Source organism: Camponotus vicinus, unplaced genomic scaffold, assembly GCF_025532165.1.
Source record: "Camponotus vicinus isolate PSW18456_S1 unplaced genomic scaffold, iyCamVici1.0 SCAF_6, whole genome shotgun sequence".
NCBI classification, from domain to species: Eukaryota; Metazoa; Arthropoda; class Insecta; order Hymenoptera; family Formicidae; genus Camponotus; species Camponotus vicinus.
In genome coordinates, this window is record NW_028141978.1 from 3,641,636 (window position 1) to 3,664,697 (window position 23,062).

The window sequence follows — 23,062 nt, forward strand, 5'->3', positions numbered from 1 at the left end:
AAACGAGCGAGCAAGTGAACGGAGACCAGAAGATCGAACCCTGGTAGTGAGATAGAGAGAAAACAAGGTGCAGGATGGGAGGGAGAAAGAAAGAACCGATCGTGAAAGAGAGAGAAAGGCAGAGTGATGGGGAGGAAAAAAAAGGGAAAAACGAACCGAAAACCCACACCCGAGCCGGGGACTCGTGAGGGACCTCTTCGTGGTCTCAGTTTGAATCGAGCATCCTTGGAAACCAGCGGTTCGATTCCAGACTTTCGACTTTACCATCGTGACTCACACTTTATGTTCTCTCTCTTCTTCTTTTTCTTTTCTACCTACTCTTCGTCTTTCTCATCTTCTTCTCCTACTTCTCGGTGCTCGCACGTGTCTTGGAGAAAAGCATAAAATTGCAACCGCGAAACATCCACGGGGAGGTTTAACGCCACATGACGTAAATATCTCGTTACTTGTGTCGCCGAAGAGCCGCGACGCGACCACGTGGAAGAGATTCTCACCGATCTCTCTACAGTCAAACACTGGTAAATAGTGCGCAAATCGTCAGTTTTTCTCTTCCCTGTGAGGTGAGGACACTGTGTCCCGACGGATTTTTTCCGCGGATCTCTTGGATTCCGATGATCGAAAAAAGGATCCGAAGAATCCGGCTAATTCGCTATTGGTGAGTTACAAATTATTTTGCAAACGCGTTCTTTCTCCAACGAAAACTAATGTGACTTCTTCATATAAGCTTTATTTACAAATTTCTACTTTAATGGAAACTTTAACTCTCACAATTTTTCTCGTGATAATAATCTAATGTAAATTTTCGTATCATGTGACTGAAAGAAATTAGCTTAATATTGAAAAAAAGAAAATTTTTATTTCATTTTACATATATTTTTTGAAGAGAGAGAAAGAGAGTTCAGGATATTATCATTATATATATTATAAATTAATTTAAAATTTAGATATTTGATGGCAATTTTTATTTTTCATATCGATTCACGAAAGTTACATATTTATCTCGGATTTCTTTCGCAAGTTTTTTTTCTGAACCATATGAAATTGTTTCTATATACGTTATTGTATTAAAAAACAACAGGTTCTTATCAATGATTTATAAAGAATATAGCAGTAAAGTAAACCATAAATGTAGGATTTTAAATCAATCATGCGTAAAACTATAAGTAATTTATATAAAAAGCCTAAAAATATATAAAAAGATGTGACACATAAAGTTTACAAAAATCTTGATATTACGAATCACATCCGAAATCTGCCAAAGTTGAAAATTCAATTTATATTATGAAGAAGACACATCTCTTAGAAGACTGGTTGAACGAGGTTTTCGAGGCTGTCATCTCGCGCCAACTATAAGAGAGATTGTTTTGCTTTTTTTTTTTTACTTTTCGCTCGATGTACCCAAAACGATCCACGATTTATCGCGATCAAATTTTCGAAGAGAACTATCGATCTCCCCGAGATTCCACGAAACGACAGCACCGGAAGACCTTTCAAACCAGTTTCCTAAACTTACGGACGTGAGAAAGGTTACGAAGGACGAATCGCCTTTACAATTTTGCGAAAACTGACCAAAGACTTGCAGATTATAATACTCGTTTACCTTCCGATGTTATTCGTATTACCGGTTGTTTTGCAATATCCGCGTTAAAAACATAACATATCATTAAATTCGATAAGCATTGCCGGCAAGCATTTTAACAGTGTGCAAAATTCGCGCCCAAGATTCACATCATTTTGCCCTTTAAAATATTATTTTATTCGACAGATAAATGTTCTGATATTTTTTTTACGCAATTGGAGTAAAAATCGATTTTAAATCGGACGATCTTTTAAATCTAAAGGAAAACGCAGAATTTTCCCCGCTTCGGACGACAAAAATAGGGGGTGACAAACGTCGTCGCTGTCACTCGATTCGCTATAGCTTGACAACCCGAGGGGAAAAAACGATAGATAAAAGGAGAAAGTAAAAGTAAAGCGAGGATGGGATACCTTCTCGAGCAGGACCCCTGTAGCACAGGCATTTTTGAATCTGCGGGAGAGGGAAAGGAGGGGAGGGCACGGTGTACCAGATCCCCTGGGATAAAGCACACATGGTACCAGGATGGGATTATCTCAGGTCAGGTACGAGAAGAGGTTCTGGAATCGGGATCCAGCACATCGTACCTCGACAACAATGCTCCCCCTGTGGATCACTGTTGATCCACAGCGGGTTCAATGAGATTGCGTAAAAATCTGTGCGGTTCATTCAAAGTGTGGGAGTCTGCGCAGAGGAATCCTCTTACTGGTATGAAAATATAAAAAGAGCCTGACGTGAAAAGCGAGGTGCGCCAACGTACTTTTCGGTTACTTTCCTGTTTAACTAACTTAATAGAATGTCTTCTATGAAAATTTATTGATAAAAACAGAACTGATATAGAATAAAATGATGTAACACGTCTCACATTTTACTTAAATCGATATAAAACACCCTTATGGTGGATAGATTTTATTGATAATTGCAATTTACAAAGATTTACTAATATTACAGTTAATAATTACATTAATTTTTGATTAATTGAAATATTTAAATTATAAGATCAACTTATTGAAAATATTGTAAAGGATGTTTTCTCCCGGACTTTGGTGAAAAACGCCTCAGATAATCTTCTAAAAAAACATTGACACATTTATAATACCTCGACCTTCGCCATTGTTTCTAGCAATGCTTGTTTCCTATTGTACTTTTATAGTTTTTCTTTTATGCGTTTATACATTTATGCGTTTATACATTTATGCGTTTATTGGCTCATAATTTGTCAGAAAAAATGATGAAAATATATTATAACAGAACTAGGACATATTATCCCTATGTGAGCCATTTTTGTGTTTTTAAAAAAAATATATCTTCACATACATATATTAAATAGAAAAAATAATAAAAAATACGGTTGTTTCCGGTTATACTTTCAGAAATACAGTGAGAATGCAAATACAAACATAATTATTTTTATAGAGTAAAAAATCATTAAAGATATTTATTAATATATTTTACAACTTTTTCCTTAAAAATTATTGATTTTGTAATTTTTTTAAATATAGAATCATATTCGGAGCAGTTTTAAGCAGTTTCCCGGTTGTATTATTGTCTGTCGACTGCCGTTTCATAATAATATTTATTAGTAAGCTTATTGTGTTCAAGCAATGAGTGATGCATTTTTCTTATCGGAGCGTATTATTATATATTATTTTATCCTACGTTAGAAAATTCGTCATCTATATCAAAATGAAAATTTGAGACTGATTCAACCACCCTATCGTATCAATTCTTTAACGTATTATTCGAAACGGTCACATCTCGTTAAAGGAAGCAACGCGGTCGTTGGTCGAGCGAGTCTCGTTAAAAAAAAATTCCGAGTCTCGTAACGAATCATCCGACGTGCTGGTAGAAAGATCCCCGATCGGGTCCAGTCCCTAGAAATCTCCGCCTCGCGCGGCCGTTGACCGAGGTTCGTTGAAAAAGAATCCAGAAAGACGATCACCTATGAACCCACCGGCGACCGTTACACGGTTTCCAGCTTCGACCGAGTCATTTTTCGAATTCGCCTAATCTCAGCTAGACAATGGCGCGGCTACGCGCGCCTGGAAGCAGGACGAAACGTCCCGCTTCAGGATGCGCGTCGGAACCGGTATCCTGTCGCAGGATACCGTTGCTCGGGACATCTCGCGGGTCTCTCGGGGAGAAAGAGGGATAACGGGGGCACGCGGAGGGAGTTCGAGAAAAGTTGGTAGGATCTATGAGAGAGGGTGCATATGTATGCTCACGTAGGGACACGTACGACGCCTTTGTGTCTCGCGCGAGGAGATTGTTCTATTGTTACGCGGAGAGACAGGTTTCATTTATGGTCACGTATGGTAATGACTCCAACTCCGTGAAGAAGAAGCAGAGAGAGAGAGAGAAAGAGTGACAGGCTCCCATAGGTCTTGGGGCCCTCGGGTGCAAGTGGGTAAACCGGGCAGTCAGGCGGCCCGGCAGGATGAGGAATCGCGCATCGGGGATACGCATATAAATTTGCATATTTTCGGCCCGCATCCTTCGCTCGGCCCACGTGGGAATCCACGGGCTCCTGGGCAACCGGTGCGCCGCTCCGAGTCGTTCGCAGAATGACTCTGAACTCTTAACGGTTTCTTTTGTCGTCTGGAATTGGAAATTTCGCTTCCGAGATTCAAGCTCCAAGTCATAAATTGACGTATCTATGATTGACATCTATGATTGCGCGTTGCCAGAATTTAATAAGAAAAAATCGAAAGCACGCTGCTGGAAAATAGTGTCGTACATGTATTTAATTCTCTCGATTATGTATCCTTGGCGTATCGGAACGAGCGCGACAATCGGATAATTTTGTTCCGTTCTCTGACGTTCCGAGTCGCGGCGCATTAATGATACCACAACCGCCGGAATCGCCCTATTTCGACCAAATACATTTGATAGGAAATTCCGATTGCGCCCGTTGCATCCTGCATTGCAGCGAGTTTTTGCGAACTGTCTGCACCTCGTTTCGGTCATAGCTGCGCACGATCGGCGAACATGCCGCTTTTCGGAAACGGACACCGACGTAAGCGCGAAGGATACTCAAAACATGCCATAAATGGAACAATGAGATGTTTTGGTCCGTCGGTCGATTCTCTCTTCCCAAGCCGCAAAAACAGCCTCCGGTGGTCATGGACGAGGAAGCTCTATTGTGAGTAACCTTCGGTTTATACCTTTCGTAGGTGGTTGACGACAAAGATATCGTTGTCAGTGGCTAGTTTTGAATTTAAAGAGAACAATAGACCACCAGAATAACGTTTAGAAATGTGCAACTAACAATGCGGGAAGACCCCCCCGTCAGACGATTTTTCTAGCCCGCATGAATCCTAGACGAGTAGTCGGTCGTATTTGGCCTTTGTCCTTTCATGCGACAGATCCGCAGTCTATTTTGTCCTTATCGACGATCGTAATTGAAGCGAGATTCAGGAAAATATTCTACACAACAGTAATCTTGTAAACGAATAAGTAAGTGAATAATTAACTCGAAATACTTTGAATGTCTCCAAGGAACAATGAAATAAGCCCCCTTTCGTATTGCTTGATTTTTCTGGAACGGCTGATAATCGCTCATTATCCTTATTAATTTTAAAGCCGTAATTACAATCTCAATAACATGCGGCTCGTGACTTTTCGTGTCGATTCCGTAACGAGGCGTCACCGAGACGGGGGCCGCGTGTTTTTTAAGGCTCCTTTTCGTGTGCGTGGTTAATGGCATGACGGTTAAGTGACTCCTCTCGGTTTTCTTCTCCGCGACCGCGCGCGTCCTTCCACCAAGAAGGCCGCTCTTTTTATTTTTCTGAGGAACAAGGAAGGACTCGCGGAGGCAAGTGGCGAGGAGAAAGAGGAAAAAGACAAGGGGAGGGGCGAGATCCTTCGTGTGTGGTCCTGCCGGAGTCCTCGGTCAACTCGTATGGCCGAGGTGTCGCGTTGTGTGTGGTATGCTACGGTGTCTTACGTCGCGACGAGACATACCATGCGAACCACCATAACTACGAGGAGGCTCCAGGACTCTGTAACACATGTAGAGGGACGACGACTCTTCGTGCGCACGTTTTATGCAAACCCCCTAGAGAGTTTCTAAAAGCTTTCGTGAATTGCGTTTTCGCCCTTTTTCACTCATTAGGTATCTAAACGTCGTTGTCACTTTCGACATCTGGAATTTAGTACGCTTCATCGGTATACTGGTAGCCTAAAGGAGTGAATATGTGAACCGGTCTCAAGTTACAATGGACCTCTTTATATAAAGCATTTTTATTTATGGAAGAAGACTACGTCACGTTGATAATATGAACTTTCTACGGAATTAAAAATTTCTTCTTAAGGATTCTTCGAATTCCTTGTTCAATTCCACAAACTCTTTCATTTGTAAATTTAACGACGACTATATTTTTAGATTCCAGAAATAGTTTTTCTTGTATCTTTATCGATAATTAGAAAACAAACCTATGCATTTTTACGAATCTTTATATCAGGTATAAAATGTAGAATCTCAATATGCTAATATAAAAATAATTCTAGATATTAATTAATTAATATTTATATACAATTTTATATAATATGTATATCGCCTCGCGTTATCAATATTTTTAAAATGTCACCCCATAAAAATATCGAAATCTTTTTTCACATCGAAATATCTCTACCACATATATACCTACATATCTTTCTTAAGCTTTTATATTGGTCTTTTAATTCGATTTAATTGCTTTTATGAATCCATTTGCTTTCTAACAGGTGACAACTCCATTATATATTGCTCAAGTACGAGCATAATGCGGGCGCTGTATTTGTGCTATTATTAGAAGGGCGATAGACTCGTTGAGAGATACTGAAGAGGTATTATGCAATACAATGTCGTCACATCTAAAATGATTTTCTTTATCTTATTTGTGTCACAATTATAATTGTTAAACTTAGTTTTGAAATGCGACAAATTTTTTTAAATAACTGTTTTCGAAAATATATTTATACTTAGCTGAGTGATTAATTAATTTATTAAAATTTCATCAATAATACATTTTTGTCTGTTATTAAATTTGTTTCTTTTTTTATGAACGATATAAATTAATAATTCAATACAATTTATTAATTTACTAATTAATACAATGTGCGTATACAAATGCAAGCATAATAATTAAGTCCGATACAGTAAAAAGTTTGAAAATATTTTTCTAAATCTTCAAATAATTAGTCGAATAACTTTATTTTTAACGAGTTCATATTTTATCGTCAAATTAACATACTAAAATTAATGCTCTTTGCAGACGATATTAATACAAGTGTGCATTATCAGATTATTACAACATCAAAGTTTAAAGTTGCTTATGTGTATTTTTCATAAAAGAAAATTCGCCGATTCATGAAACTTGAAGCAATAAATTCGACGACTTTTTAATGATAACGTTACATAACAATAACAAAATAAATAAAATATATAAAATAAATAAAATATATTATACATGCATATAATAGTACTAATAATCAATTGCAAAATAATAATAGAAATGTAAAATTCGCGGGAGAGAGGACCGTGTCTATTTTTGATCTCGCAGATCGTGTCATCCGGGCACGGCCTTAACCTTGGAATGGCAGAAAATGTAAAAAACGAAGGAAGGAAGAAAGGAGCCTACGAAAACATACGACGGCGGCATTTATTCGATGTGGGAGGTCCTCCCCGACGGTTTCCCTGGCACAAAATGTTGGAATCATTTGTCAATGCGGTCCAGTTTAGCGATTCGTCTCACCAACACAAAAATTCCATAGCGCGATGCCATGGGGTGTTGGCATAGTCTATACAGACACTCCCTATCCTCCGACTTCTTTCATTCCGGATCCTGCGCACCAGTCAGGCTAGGGTGCGGAATGAGATCCTTCCGCGTCCCTTGTGGAACGGCTTTCTTTCTTGCGGTCTACCGAAGGTGTGAAATTCGTGATTAATTATCGATTTTTCGAAGGCGGGTTGAGAACCGTGATTTTGTAGGTCTATATGAAAGATCATGCTGGTCCTACATGATTACCTATAGACTATCCATCTGTCGCGTGTAAAACTTGATAATTTATACGACAAATAATATATATCCTCTTTTATCATAAACATTTACACAATATTATATTAAACGTTATTGGAATATTTTCTGTTTTATTTTTTATTGTATAAAAATAATAACTAAGTATGTATCCGAAGGTAATGCATTCTCCGGAGAAGAATGCGCGACTTTAGACCTGACGTGTTCGTGTTTGCGAAAATATTCCTCCAACCTCCCGTGTAGCCATTCGCCGAGACATTCCTGTACGTCGTACAAACAGAGGAAAAGGGGGAAGGGAGTTGGCAAATATTTTCCTTCCTATGTTACCGCACGCCGCGCGCTCTTTTCAGAAACTGAGAAACGCGCAAAGGTGAGATTTCCGATCGCGTGTCCCGATGGTCGAGCACTTATACAACGCGGCGGGATCGCAGGGACGTTTTTGTTGGTATACCAGGAATCCTGGGCGCTATTCTATTTATTTTTGACCTCGTGAACTCTCCGTGGAACTTTGCCAGGTTAAATTTTTGAACAAGGAAAGGGCGCACATAGATCACACTATGAATCGTTGAACAATCTCCTGTAAAAATCAATGCTTTACAAAAAAAATTCTGCCCAAAAGGGATTATTTATGAATCACACAAGTCTTTTAAGAATGTTAAAGAAAATAAAGAAAATTGCTTTAGCAATTAAAGTCGCTTAAAAGGGGAAAAAAGACAAATACGAATCTACTTTCGTTTGTACGTTTTATTGCCGACATTTTTTTTCTCTTTTAACTTTAAAGGAGAAAAGGAATAAAATTCTATTATTTTAATTTATTATTAGTATATCATTACATGTCATAATTCTATTTAAATTATATTTTTCCGCGATAGAAATCACAAAATTGATATAATCGATATATATCTTTAAAAAATGCGTGTTTGATTACAATATCATTTTACATATTGCAACAATATTGCTACAATACTATTGCACAAGTGAAAGTCTATAAACATAATATCTATTTCTATCGGTCTCCGATCAATTTTTTTAAATGAGAAAACGGGTTTTTAGTTTGATGACAGACTATACAATCGATACATCTCAAGACATACTTTAGAATTCTCAAATTTATCGTTTCTATCTTAAGAATCTTATCGGGACGTTAAAATCTTCACGAATCTGATGCCACTGTACATTAGCAGACTGGTTAAAAAACTGGTATCACTGCAATAATGACACCGGCGATCGTAAGATAGCGGCGTAATGGCGGAATTATTTAATTGGCATCTCGTTCTCTCGGCGATAGAAGAACATTGCGTATCACGCGCACGCACACATACGCATATCGTTCTCAAAGAGAATACAGGAAGAACGAGAGACCTCACGGCGGGAGGATTTAATCTTCAATCCCGAAAATCAACGTAATGTATTCCACCCCGAGGGGGGTGAGGGAGGGTGGCGATCCCTCTTACCCGGCTTAGGAGTGGACGAGTAGAGGATGGGGGGCAGGGTGATCGCAACCTGTAATTTCAACGCGAACGGGCTAAGTCGTCGGTAATATGGGAGCCCGGAGCTGATATAACGGCTCATTTCCATAATTCGTTCTTTAAGCATCATTTTTAATAGGCCCCTGGCGCCGTGCGAGCGGACCGTGCGGCGCTTCGCCGCCGTCGGGCCCGGGGGGCTCTTCGTAGACCCTCACGGGGGATCTTCGTCGTAATGTTTACACGACATCGGTCAGACTTCTGTCGTCCTTCGCCGTCGTTCGCGTCGCGGTAATGTCTTCATATATTCCTGTGAGTATGAACCGTCATATTCCTGCACTGAGAAAAATCGTTTGATTGTATCAACAAGACGTATCTGATAGAAGACATTTTGGTTAAACCAAGCAGAATTTCTGGTTATCACAATAAGACTCGTTTTTTTTTAACTAGAACGTTTAATTGATTTTACTTACAAGGATTTGGTTAGTATTTTCTAGTTGGATCTATAAAACTTTTTGTTATATTAACTAAACATGGACACAGTGATGCCATTTTTTAAGTAAATTTAGTATTATTAACAAGAAAATTTGGTAAATTTAACAGGAAGAAATTAATCATATTCATCTGGTAATTCCTAAAGGAATTCTGATTCGTCCATTTTCCAACAGACATACTAATTGAATCTATCCGATTTCTAATTAATGCAACCAGATTTTTTCTCAGTGTGGAAGAGTCTTGTGGTTCTTTTTGTCATCAAACGATTCGTCGTAAAAAGATGATCGAGTCTTATTGTAAAGAAACAGGTCATATTGAAGAATTTCTTTTTGGAATCACAAAATCGTTCGATAATGTTTGGTAATGATTACAGCTTCTGGGTAGACAGCGTAGTAATTTCCTGAAATCTTTCTCAAAAGAATCGCATTCTTTTCGCTCCGCTTTTTTATCATTTGTATACCGCACAGATGCTGCCTATTGTTTCTATTCTTTAACCGTAATGGGCACCGATCGTGGCCCAATTGGTAACCGCATTACGTCCGCATTGTACCCCGCCAGTGCCTCGAATTTCATATGCCTGGGACGCCTACAAAAAAAAAAAAAAAAACGGAAGTACGGCCCAACTCGCAAGACGAGGCGCGGCGAACAAGTGGTGCACCGTCTGCCGCCGCCAGCCTTATAAACCGGTCACGTGACCGAGCAAGATCGACGAATCAACGTGTGGTAGCGCCACGAGGGATCGGAAGATTACCAAGAGAAACCGCGGGAGGAAGCGAGGGAGAGACGAGATGAATAATACGCGTTACAGGAAAGAGAGAGAGAGAGAGAGAGAGAGACAGAATGGCAGACGAGGGGGGGAGAAGGAAGAAGGAACGAAGCCGGAGCGGGATGAAAGTTCGCTTCTTCCTCTCGGTAGCAAGGTTTCGAGTCGGCGCGGAGGTAGAGGACCCCCGTCGTGCTCTCCCGCTGCGACCGGTAGCCATCCTCCTGTCCCGTACGTAATACGCATTACGTGTGTGAGTGCGTGGCACGACTCGCATCCGTGGGGAGCACACGCGTGTACCAGACCGGAGCCGGCGCACGCCATTGCGATATTAATATTCCGTCTTTAAGCACGGTAAATCAACGGAGGACGCACGCACATTCATCCTTGACTCCAACGTCGATCTTTGTTCGTAGCTTCGATTACTTCGGGGCTTTTTCGAGCTTCCGGAAGGAAGCTCCACGCTCCGAGATCTCATTCTTATGGGGGATGAAGAGGTACCTGATGACGTCTAGAGGAATAAAATAAAGCTCAATCGTTTCAAAATTCCTGAAGAAGTCCACAAAGGAGTCTATGGCTCTTCCATATGGTTCTCTCACGGCACTCGAGACCCACTATCGGCCGGTAGGACTTCGAAAGAGTGGAAGATAAAAAAAAAGGGCAAACTCTCTCTCTCGACGCAACCCCTCCCCCCGACAGCGCGACGAAATAAAAAGTATGACGAGAAGCATCGCGGGAATTTCAACCCCCGCTGTGAGCTACGGAGTGGCTGAGCAACACACAGGGGAGATCGAGCACCTCCTTCCCTCTTTCCTCCCTCGTTGCCCCTTTTTCCTCCTCTCCCCATTCGTTCTGACGTATTTTTGTGACGCGAACCACACGCAAAGCGCCACGCGATCTATATATTCGGTTTCCCACCTCGCCGCGGCTGAAAGTGGTCTCTCGCTGAGCATGGGGCGATCCAATTTTCTTCTCAAGGTTTCCCTCGAAACGGGCTTCCCGTAGGGAAGCTTTCTTCCCATCGGGACGAAAAGGTTAATGAATGTTTGACAGAGGAATTGTACTCGCGTTCGTTAGCGAATCATTCCGTCTATTCAACGTTCCATTAAACTCGATAGAAAAAGAAAAAGAGAAGGAAAAAGTGAGAGAGAGAGAGAGAGGAGACGATATATTTTTTTAATTTTTATTAATTAAATTCACTCGAGGAACGCTTGGAAGTATCCCCTTAAGAAAGTTCGATGCTAAATAACGTTGCGCTTATGTACCGCCAAATTTTACTACCGCCCAGCCGGCAGAGGAACGTAACTTAACATAACTTTAATTAAGGAGATATTCGGAATGTCGAAAGCAAATTATTAGTCGCAGCGATGTTAAACCCGAAACCGCCGCCGAGTAGTTCTCTTGTATCCGCGAGAAGCGATTCAATTTTTCACAATCATCGTAAACAGGGCCCAAAGGACGTAACAGCTACCGAAATGGTCGCCCCGGTTGGTGGAGTCGGGGGGCCCATCGAAAGATCCCGGGGCCCGATGGTATCCCCAAGGGAAAGCACCGGGAATCAAATCTAAATGAAAGATCTGCGGAAGGGGGAAGAAGAGGAGAGGGGGAGGGGGAGAAGGAGCGCGGCGAAGGGAAATAAAATCTCTTTCGGCGTTCCACGGACGCATCATAAGCAGCAGTGAAGGGGAAGGTGGTGGGAAGCAGAGGGAAGAGGGAAGAGGGGGAGTAGGATTCTATCTCTCTCCGGATCTCAATCTAAAGACTCCAAACATATTTTCTCGAGTTTAGCGTCGGGCCCGGCTCTTCCATTGGCCGTCGTGGAATCTCCGTCTCGAGCCGTGATCTTCCTTCTTTCCCTCTCGTCCCTCTCTTCCGTCTTTCTCTCTCTCATACGCATACGTATACACACTCGCTCTCTTTCTTTCTCTTTCTTTTGCTCTCCCGGTCCTCTTCTCGATTTCTTCTACCTGTTCGCCGCGTTCCCCGAGATCAAAGCACGCCGACGCCAGCAGCCCGGTCCGTGGGGTGTCATCCGAGATGAAGGGTGGGAACCGGCGGTTGCAGGAAAGGTCAGGGGGGAAGGAGAGAAAAGGCGAGATGGGGCAGGAAAGGTGGCTATACAATATTCATTAGCCTTAAGGTAAGGTCGCTGGGGGTACTTTTCTCGGAGGTTGAATCAAGAATTGAGTATCGTCTGGTGCGTAGCGGTATAAATTATAGCGCGCCTGTGAGATCGATCGAGGGCCCGACCGTATAATGGCTTTACGTAAAAGAGCTGAAAGTGCTTCGGGAAGTGAGACCGATTCTCGAACGTCTTATGAAAGCAAACGATGAATTTCACATGTGCGTATGTGTCCGTATGAATGACTTTACATAAAATTATCATGTGCGATACTGTTTAAAATAATAAATTTTTGTATACGCATCATATCTCTTTCTCGTTCCAACGACGACTGAGACTGTAAGCGACACATTATAAAATTTACAAAACGCATATGATACGATCGCTTAGAACGAGCATAATGCTAAAATTATTCTCCAAGTTAAGATCGCGTGGGACAATAGCGTTCGTGTTCTTTAGTCGATCTTGCATTTTTCGCTAATTGCTATCGATTGTTCAACATCTGGCCTGTCGTCAAAGAAGATTATACGACGTCAACCTTCATTCTTTACCTTGTCACACGAATTATTCAATTATTTATGCAAATTATTTATATTAACGATAATTTATTATTAATGATAATTTCTTTAAAGAGTTTATAAAAAAGATTATTTTATATATATTCATATCTATTGTCGTAATTTTCTTATTAAATTATTATCTTCTTATTAAATTATTATATTTTCTTATTAATTTTTTTATTAAATTATTTCATCTAATCTAATGTTTTTTGTGAAATATTGCAGTGTGTTAAGCGATAAGAGAATATTTCTGCAGGATATGATGGAGCAGCAATAAAAAAATAATGCGATATCGCGTAAATATGCGATATTAAACTGCAGTATTAAAGTAATGAACGGACGTCATTAAATTCGTGTTTAATCAGTTATCAAGTAATTAATGTAAGAGGACCCCCTTAACAGTGTTATCGCAAAGTCAATACTGATAATGTCAGAACGGCACGTCCTTTCACGTATCTTCGCACTTTTGAGAATTCATTCTTTTTCATATTTTTTTCTTTTTCGAAGAAAAAAAAGGAAGACGCGCTAAAATCGATTCACTTGTGCTCTGACATATTATAATACATTTAATTTAATGAAAAACATCAATAATTGAATGTCCCTATATCTATTATAGCATCTTTTTTAATCGTGTTACGCTAAAACGCGATCATTTTTTTGCAACATTGAGAACCATTCGCGTGGATAGCAACAGGTGGATCTTGATACCGATAAGTCGAATAACTTGTTTACTTGAAACCGCCAGACGTGCGGATTCCAAGTCGCGACAAGATTAGATTGCCGTTCAATTAACACCCCGACGATGAAGCGACGCTTTTAAACAATATTTAATTCGCAATGTTTTCAGATAACTTACCGAGGAAAAAGGTCACTTTGTTACAGACATTTTTTTTTTCAATTAATAATCTATTAAAAAAGTAAATAGATAAATAAGAAAGAAAACGTGAGAAAATGTCATTAGGATATAATTATTGTTCCTCCGTAAATTATAAATCAGACGATTTATATCGATTTATATCGATTTATACAAGGGAGATTTCTCACGGATCATCGACTCCATCTTCCCTTTCTGATCGAAGAAAGTGGACGGATTTTCCCGGTTTTTGTTCGCGAAGCGTCAGCCGCGATCGCGATTGTGTTCCATAGGATGGAAAATGAAACGAGGCTCGCGTCTGACTTTTCATCCGTGGAGAATGGATTATTATCTCGTGCGTGGTGTGCGTTTACGACATCTGTTGTGTCTACGAGAAACGTATTTTCCACTGCTCTGGTGGAACAAAGTGGTCTTTATAAATCGTCTTTTGACATTACGATTTACAACGGGGAATTAAATACCTCAATTAATGGCGTCGTTAATAACGTTGCACACATTTACGGCCTCGTGTGATATAACATGGCAAATAAACGAAATGACAAACGAGAATTAAACGTTCTTCGTTCTCTAAACATAAGTAGAATCTTCATTGTATGAAGATATAAATTGTATGAAGAAGCATGAGCGCAAATAAATAAATTTTTTCAAATCGATGATTTTAATAGCATTTTACTACGCTGTGGATATAATGATCCCACATGCCGACAAGAATAAAAATAATATCGCCTTGACCGATTGCCTTAGTAACTGATGGCGATATGTGACTTCAAAAGATTTAATGTCAGCCAAAGTCATCGACGATTAAGCTTATTAGTTCCAAGCATTTAGATAAGGTCTGAAAAATTCAATCGTGTTTATGAAAGTTTAGCCTGAACTAATTTCGCACCATGAAATATCGCGGATCAATGAAAGCGTATCAATCTCTTTTTTTTTTCATTTGCGTGAATCTACGTTCGTGAACTCCGTTCTATATCATCAAGAATGTAGACTCGAGAGTACCGCAGGTTGGCTATATCTATCGGATGGTATCTCGAGTTGCCTAACAATTCTACTGATCTCGGAGGTCACGTCGCACACTCGAACGAGATCATCGCGATGATCATCGGAGCGCGCGCGCTCGTCCAATTATGAAACTCGCGTCTTCACGGTCACGCATTGTTGCTCTTTATCTGCCTCGATATTTTCGTCGATCGTTGTCGATATTTTTTTTTTAAATCGTCGTTCCTTTTAAGCGTCTCGCGCGCGCGATCGCAAATCGCCTCCTCCCATCGTCTTATCAATTGCGTCATCGCGCCAGGAACGTGTTTGAAACCACGTGACAGTGACCTTCACCGGATCGTCTTTCGAAACGGCGACAGGCTGCTCGCTTCCTGATGACGAGGATCCCCTCCCACGGACGGCCGTGGTAGCCGGCGACCATCGTCCAGGGACGCTGGCGTCATTTTCGCGAGAGAGCGCGTGATTTCGCCGCCGGGAAGAAATTACCAGACCACGTCGGCTCGGTCTTGTTGATTCAGCTTGCAGTCCACCAATTCACACCGACGTGCTAATATGCTAGATAACGCGTCGCCAGTTGTAAGGGGGAAAAGGACAGAGAGAGATACGCGCGGACTTTGTTTCACCCGCATACGTTGCCGATCAGCGGCAGCCGTGTGGGACAAAGTCAACAAATTCGGGGGTATCGCGATTGCACCGCGGGTGGTGGCCGAGCGATTTGATGTCTCGCTTTTCGCAATAGATGTATCCTTCTTTTTCTTGTAGGTCAGCAGGGGTCAATCCTCGTCTCGTCAACAAAATGTCTACAGAATAAATGATAATTTTCTGCTTATATATAATTTTCATCTTGATTTCGATGAAATTTGTCTCCACATAATTTGTTCTCATTATTCTGCTGTTATATTTTTCTTAGAACTCTCAAATTATGTCTAACGATTATCCGAATCGGAGTCATCGCTGTATTAGATCAAAATTATTTCAACAATGCTAAAATAATTTTCAAAACAGAATTTTATAAGTCTATATATGTGTGTTTTAAGCTATTTTATAATTAGTTGCTATTAATCGTTGAGTCGGCTTGATATTAGCTCTCGTTTGCTAAGACGACTGTATCGAGAAGGCCACCGAGTGCGCGACAAAGTGTTATCACTCGACTTGTCTGTGTTGGTGATACTCCGTGGAGGGGCGTAATAAAGATGATAGCGCGAGCATATATAAGCCTGCGCATCCGTCATCGCCATCAGTTCGATATTCCTGATGTTTCGTTTTGCTAGTAGAGTCCTTACGATATTTCAAGCAAGCTCTTATCTCGAACGTTCGAGCAAATATTAATCGGAAAAAAGTGCGATAAATAAAGAGCTATATTGATACTGGTAGCTTTCAACGTGTTGTAAAGAGGGCAATCAAGCCTAACTACAACTCAATTGGCAGAAGTTCATCGAGCTTCATCCTCGAGCTGACCGCTGTTTTTTTCACTCTTCTTCTTCTACGACGCGTCATCTGTAAGAGACCACCGTCCAATAAGCAACGGCCAGCAAGCAGGAAAAATGGGATTCTCTTAGCATCGATTGAATCGTTCGTCGTTTATTGAATAAACGCGCATATCGATTCAAAACTTTTCATCTGCGGTCAGCGTTATTAAGCGAATCCGTCAAAATAACACGCGCGAAGATTGTCTACAGAAGTGCGACAGCAGTGTTTCATGACTCGTTCATTACGGTTGTCCAGCCCAGTTATGTTCTCGATCAAGTACAGCAAGCAATTTCTGAGCTATCGTATACTCAAGTCCAACCGGTTCAAGTATATCTGACGATACAGACTCGGACTACATAGAGGGTGCGCGCAAGGTGGTGTGTGTGTATTGTACCGCGGGCGGCTTGTCGTATTTACGGAGCTCAGAAAGGCAAGGGAGTGTCTCAACAAGACCTGGAAAGTCTTGTATAAGTTCAATGGCTGGATCGTTTTTTACGGCACGAGCTTGAGGAAGTACGTCGACGACGACGTAATCGACCCGGTGCCATCGAAAGTCGCTAGTAAAGCGGATATTTCGAGGCAACAGGTGATACGAGCTTGAAAGAAAAATTGAATTGAATTGGTAACGACACATGACTTCATTACCAAGGAGATTTTGATTAGGAATAGAGGGAATTAAAATTTGGAAAATAAACGTGTGCGCAGGAAGCACAGAAGCAGAAAAAAAAATCCAATTGATAGCAAATCTATTTCGAAAATCTTGAGAAAGATAATTAAACTTGGCAATCAAGATTACAAGTTTGCCAAACCGGCTTCACATATATGAAAGAGTAGCCGTAGTAGCTAATGATTTTCTTGTTAAGATAATTTTCACGCAGGATAATAAGTCACAGGTATCGAGAGAATAGTCATTATCGGTACATTGTTGAATATACGGGAAATTGCGGAGTCTCGGAGCGAGTTTATCTAGAGTAACGACATTGCTCGATGCGCTGATACGTCAGCTCGTGAAAGATCATTAGAGCGGCTCGTGAAAGATCAAAGTAAGCGGGAAGAGCGAGATTCCTTCGAGAGGCATAGACACTAATTTTTCACAGCAGTTACACACACGTACACATACACATTCTTATGTAAATACACACGTAATACAATCGAGCCTACATAAGACGCGAATTAAAGGGAATCGCTAATTAAAGCGATCGGAGCGAAATCTGCAGGTCTTTGGCGAACCGGAAAATAAAATTGCGGAATAAAAAGGCGAAAAAAGAAATGATTAAAAAGATGATCGTTTACGTCCCGGGCAGAATGCCAACTCACGTTGGTCCCTACGGCGCCGCTCGTTACCCGGGCACCCTGCTAGGAACTGCCCCGGGTTTTTACAGCTCGGTTTCCGGCTACACCACCAGCCCGGGCCCGAGCTATTACGGGAACCTCAGCGTCCAGCATCAACCAGGACCGCTGGATCTTCCGATTTGGCCGCGAAGGATGCCGGCCGAGGAGGAACTGGGGGCCTCGCCGGCCGCGGGGGTGCCACCGGGCACCCTTGGCACCGGTGGACCCCCGAGTCCGGCGCACAGCGACTCGGACGCGTCCAGCTCGAGCTTGGAACTAGGTACCATCAGGACCGGCGAAAACGCCCAATTAAAGTGCAGGTGAGGAAGAGAAAAACAGGAGGGAAAGATTAAATTTTCATCATATAATTTAATTCATTATATTTATAGACAGGATTTATAATATTTAATCATTTATATATTATATTTATAGACAGGATTTATAATTTAATCATTCATTATATTTATAGACAGGATTTATAATAATTGTATGAATTATCTGAAGTATTTCCGAAAAGAGAGGAGAGAGAGAGAGAGAGAGAGAGTCAAAAGAGGCCAATTTAATTCGAGTATACATTATATACAGTATAAACGACGCATTTGATTATCTTTGAAGTACGAGTCTATGCTGATAATTTCGTGATAACAGAGACAAGATTATTAAAAGTGTATTAAAGCACATTGTACAATATTTAATATGAGATTTCTTTATATCTATAAGAAACTACATATATGAAATTTTTATCCATATAAATAATTAAAAAAAATTTTATATTGTAAATTGAAAACAATGTGCTTCTTGTCTTTGTTATCACGGAATTATCGTTTAAACCCACACTTCAGAGATAATCAAATGCGTCGTTCCGGTTTGCACTATGTTGTCGCAGACGTTTGTCTCTCCTCGTTAAATGACGTTAATCTCTGTCTCGAGTCAATGTAGACGCGAGTATCTTACGCGCATACCGGTTGCAACCAGTTTTCTGTATCTTGACTGATAGTCGGAAGTTTTTCTATTCGTCTAGGAAATTCTGAAATCCATCTCGACCCCTTTTACTTTATAACGTCGTATGTTGCGTGATTGAGAGCTCGCGTGTTTTTGAATTCAGATTCCCCTTAATTAGCTCGATTTAATTCAATTTACACTTTCGGGAGGAGAATATGTATCTTTAATAATAAGTAGGTTTACAACCATCTCGGTTTGTATCTAAAGTTGTCCTCAATAAAATTTTGACTCGATATAAGGCGAAATGATAACAATTGCTTTCAGTTAACGAGCGAAAGAGGGAAATTTTGTTGAAGTTGCTGGGAGCCACTGAATGATATATATATATATATATATATTGTTTTGCATTATATATTGTTTAAATATTTTTCATTACAACATCGACTTTTCATCCTCTGTCGTCTGATAATATGTGTGTGAACGATCTATCAAGTTCCAGCTCTCTATTGACTTAATGTTATCACTAATAAAAAGAAGCTTTATTATCACGGTTTCTTAGAGATTATCGTGAAAACATTATTTTTTTCACGTGACGAATGCATGACAATCGTAACGTATCATAGAACACACCATAAATAAGTTTCATTATTTGAAGTCGTCATCATTATATTAAATTTCACTCGAAATTATCTCTCAAAGATTTATTTCTATAAATTTTATTAATGTTATAAATTTTTTCTTATCTAAAATTTATCATGTTTTCCATACGTAACACTTATTATTAATATATTCGATTTGTTAAAGAAACGCTCGATCGGACATTCTATATATGCTATGCATTATTTTCAAATTATATTAAATAAAACGCAAAGTAAATTTATAACACCCATTATATACAACATTATATACAAGATATATATTATAGCTGTTTGTGAATAGAAAAATTAAAGACGAGAGCCGCTCCGGCCAATCAAATCTCTCTCGAAATTGCCTTGATCCACGACCTCCCGTGGATATATCCGTGCCACTTAATTGGCGGAATTCGTTGTCGTTGACTGGAATAGTACCGAACATCGTGGTCTCCGTTACGATAAACTGGTGTCAAACGGCGGCAATTGCAAAATGGCCGCAATTGGTATCAATTGGTCGAGTAAGCGAGCACATTCGTGACGCAAATCATATTTCGATATTTCAGCACGTCGAAAGGCTGCATTCTCATTGCATCACTTTCGATTAGTCACGATTCGCGATTTCGCAGAGATTAATTGGCAATTGAAAAAAAGAAAGATTAAATATACATTAAAAGAACGAAATTATTAATATTTTTCTCTTTTACAGATGGCATGACTGTGGCCGATGGTTCACATCCCTGGAACAACTTGCAGGGCACGTTGCAAGGTTGCACGCTGCGCCTGGACCGCGGGGTCTGTTTTACTGTGGCTGGGAAGGATGCGCGAGAGGCGAACGTGGGTTTAACGCGAGGTAAAATTCCTTCAAATGTATTAAAACACCTATATATATAAATAAAAAAGTCACTTTTGCATTCTCGACCAACGCTCATGCCTCCTTTCGCAGGTACAAGATGCTGGTCCACGTACGCACGCATACGAACGAGAAGCCTCACCATTGCTTCCAGTGCGATAAGAGCTTCAGCAGAGCGGAGAATCTGAAGATCCACGCACGTTCTCATACCGGCGAGCGTCCCTACGTCTGTCCCGTCGAGGGTTGCAACAAGGCCTATTCGAATTCCTCCGACAGGTTCAAGCACACCAGGACCCATGCCGTGGACAAGCCTTACTGCTGCAAGGTGCCGGGATGCTCGAAGAGGTACACCGATCCGTCGTCCTTGAGAAAACACGTCAAAACTTATCGTCATTACGTAAATAATAACGACAAAGTTCAAGAGAAGAGTTTCGACGACAGCAACGTTCAGGAGAAAACCAGATTCGACGTGAACTCGCCAGATAAGCAGAGCAGCAGCACGCATTCCGAGTCGGACAAGAAGAATTCGAGCATCGAGAGCAGCATGTCTGGTTCCAGTCCCAAGGCTAGTAACAGCTTTGAAGAACAGAAAAGTTTTGTCGAGTGGAACAACATGTACAATCTCCAGGAGCAACGGAAAGAACAGGAGCAAGTCACTCCGCCGAAGCCGTACGAGCAGGACGTGAAGATCTATCCAAGGATGTACGATGACAATTACATCATACCAGATAGAATCCAAGTGAATCCCATGTACGCTTCCGGTAGCACCATCATCAAGGACTGCTCCGTGGTGTCGTCACCTCACACAAGTCCCGGTCGAGTATCCGACCCGATGCCACGCATCGGGATGCAATCGACGCCCATCAAGATCGAGGAAACCATGGAGTGCAGCGTCACCAAGACTTCTACGGTTGACTACAGGAACATTGAGTCAATCGTCAACAGCACACCCTGCAAAAAGGAAAATACAATCAGCTCTGATCCGGTGAGACACTCGGTGATCAAGCGGGCGGAGGATCTGAAGATGGAGATAGAGCAGACACCTTTCAAGGAGGAGCTCAAGGACGCCGGAGGTGATTGTTGCTGTCGACACAAGTGCTGCGTACACAGCAACGATAGCATGCTACAGAAAACGAAGATCCTCTCGGATTTTATTCTCAAGACGCAGAACCCGGTCTTCCGACACCTGCTGGATTCGATGGAGCTGCGATACGGGTTGGAGAACGTGTGGGGCAACATTATGGACACCGCCAACACGTGCGGCCAGGACCTCAGAGTGAAGAACGAGAACGTCACCGAGATGGAGCAAGATTTACCGCTGGACTTGACGATCAATAAGTAATAAACGATCGGTTGGCAACATACCAAAAAGCTCATAGTCGTCAGTACGAATTATGTTCATTATAATGACAGAACACGAATTAATTGAAACGTCGTAAATTTCACAGAACGGATGTCGATAATAAATAATTAATCGATAACGAGATTAATTGATCTCGGAAACGGAAATTGTTTCGATCAGACTGCGAAACCAAATATATAATACTCTTCGTGTTTAATACTTGTGTTTAATACTTACAATTAGCATTTAGTATTCTATAACGAGAGTTGACAAGATGAAAGCAGTCAAAGATCGAATAAAAATTTGCTCAAGTCTTTTAAGCAGCTGTCTAGAAGCGATTGTATCAATCGAAATGTTAATCAGAGATAATCAGATCTTGACATACGCTCGCGTAACAATTTTAATCATTTTAATCGATACCTTGAAAGTGACGTTTCCGATTTGTCGAATCGGCAGTACATTAAAATCGAATAGATAGCTGATATAATAATGAAAGATAAATTGAAAACTTGTTACGTTGCTGTAAATATATATTTGAAAGACACGCGCACAGAAATAATTCGCTCTCATTCGCCTCGATAATTCGTTCGTTAGAATTGGAGTTCAAAAATTATGTTCTTTTTTATATAATAAGGCCCCCCCTATATAAAACAAATTATATTTCCACATTTTATGTAAACAAAATGTATGTGTATCATATGTATATAGAAATTTATATATATGTGTATGGAATATCACACACACACACGCACACGCACATACACACATACACACATACATATGATTAAAAAGTGAAACTGGCAGGAGAGTACCTTCCTGTTATAACAAGTACATGTTTATGATGTGAATTATTTCAATAAAAAAAAATACATTATTTATGTATTCGCATATGTTGTGTGTTCGTTGTCTTCCCACGCGACTAATTGTTTGCATAATTGATTATAATTGTTTTCATCAATGTATTAATTATTGTAATACATATTGTTATTGTAATACATACACATGCTGCATTACATAAAGATATTTGTAATAATTGTAATAAAAAGATATAAAATTTTTCTATTTTATAAGAGATTAAAGAAATTTATTGATAAAATTTTTTATTTTATAAGATTGAAAAAATGTATTTATAAAGTTTTTTATTTTATAAGATTGAAAAAATTTTTTTATATAAATTTGCTAATTGTAAGACTAAAATAAAATATGTTTGTAAACAAGAGATATTCTATCGATAAAACAATGATATATATTGTTTTAGCTATTCATAAAATTTGGAAAATTATAGAGGAATTTGCTCAATTGATAATAGATTAATTTATGGATAATGAATTCTGGATGAAAAAAATTTTATATAAAAGAGAATATTGAGAGTTGTAATTTCGTTTCTTTCAAAGATTTCGATCTACAATATTTAAAAATATTTTTCATTTCCTTTTTATTGTATATGATTTGCAAGAAAATTAAATATATCTATAACGATAATAATAATAAAATAACTTGTCGACAGATGGTAATTTTAAAAATCAGCAGGTGCAGAGAGAAGAACGAGAGATGTTATGGTCTGCTTTTAGGTGATTCCTGAAAGCGATCTTCTATAAACATAAAACATATTATAATTAAAA

General features: G+C 39.9%; 1 protein-coding gene across 2 annotated transcripts; it reads left to right on the forward strand.

The window, feature by feature from the left end:
• The first annotated feature begins 202 nt into the window (after positions 1–202).
• LOC145972889 (uncharacterized) lies at positions 203–22,322 on the forward strand. Of its 2 annotated transcripts, XM_083101921.1 has the most exons (4): positions 203–655; positions 17,647–17,994; positions 19,955–20,098; positions 20,192–22,322. In XM_083101921.1, the coding sequence occupies exons 2-4, from the start codon at positions 17,648–17,650 to the stop codon at positions 21,438–21,440; spliced, it is 1,740 nt and encodes a 579-aa protein (XP_082958047.1). In that variant the 5' UTR covers positions 203–655; position 17,647; the 3' UTR covers positions 21,441–22,322. The 2 variants fall into 2 exon arrangements, with proteins under 2 accessions (XP_082958047.1, XP_082958046.1); XM_083101920.1 differs by lacking the exon at positions 203–655 and having other exon boundaries at positions 16,110–17,994.
• Positions 22,323–23,062: the final 740 nt, after the last annotated feature.

Coding starts and splice junctions, on each gene's coding strand:
- LOC145972889 (XM_083101920.1), top strand. CDS start 17,612: ATGATTAAAAAGATGATCGTTTACGTCCCGGGCAGAATGCCAACTCAC. Junction 17,995..19,954: donor AACGCCCAATTAAAGTGCAG/GTGAGGAAGAGA, acceptor TCTCTTTTACAG/ATGGCATGACTGTGGCCGAT. Junction 20,099..20,191: donor GAACGTGGGTTTAACGCGAG/GTAAAATTCCTT, acceptor CTCCTTTCGCAG/GTACAAGATGCTGGTCCACG.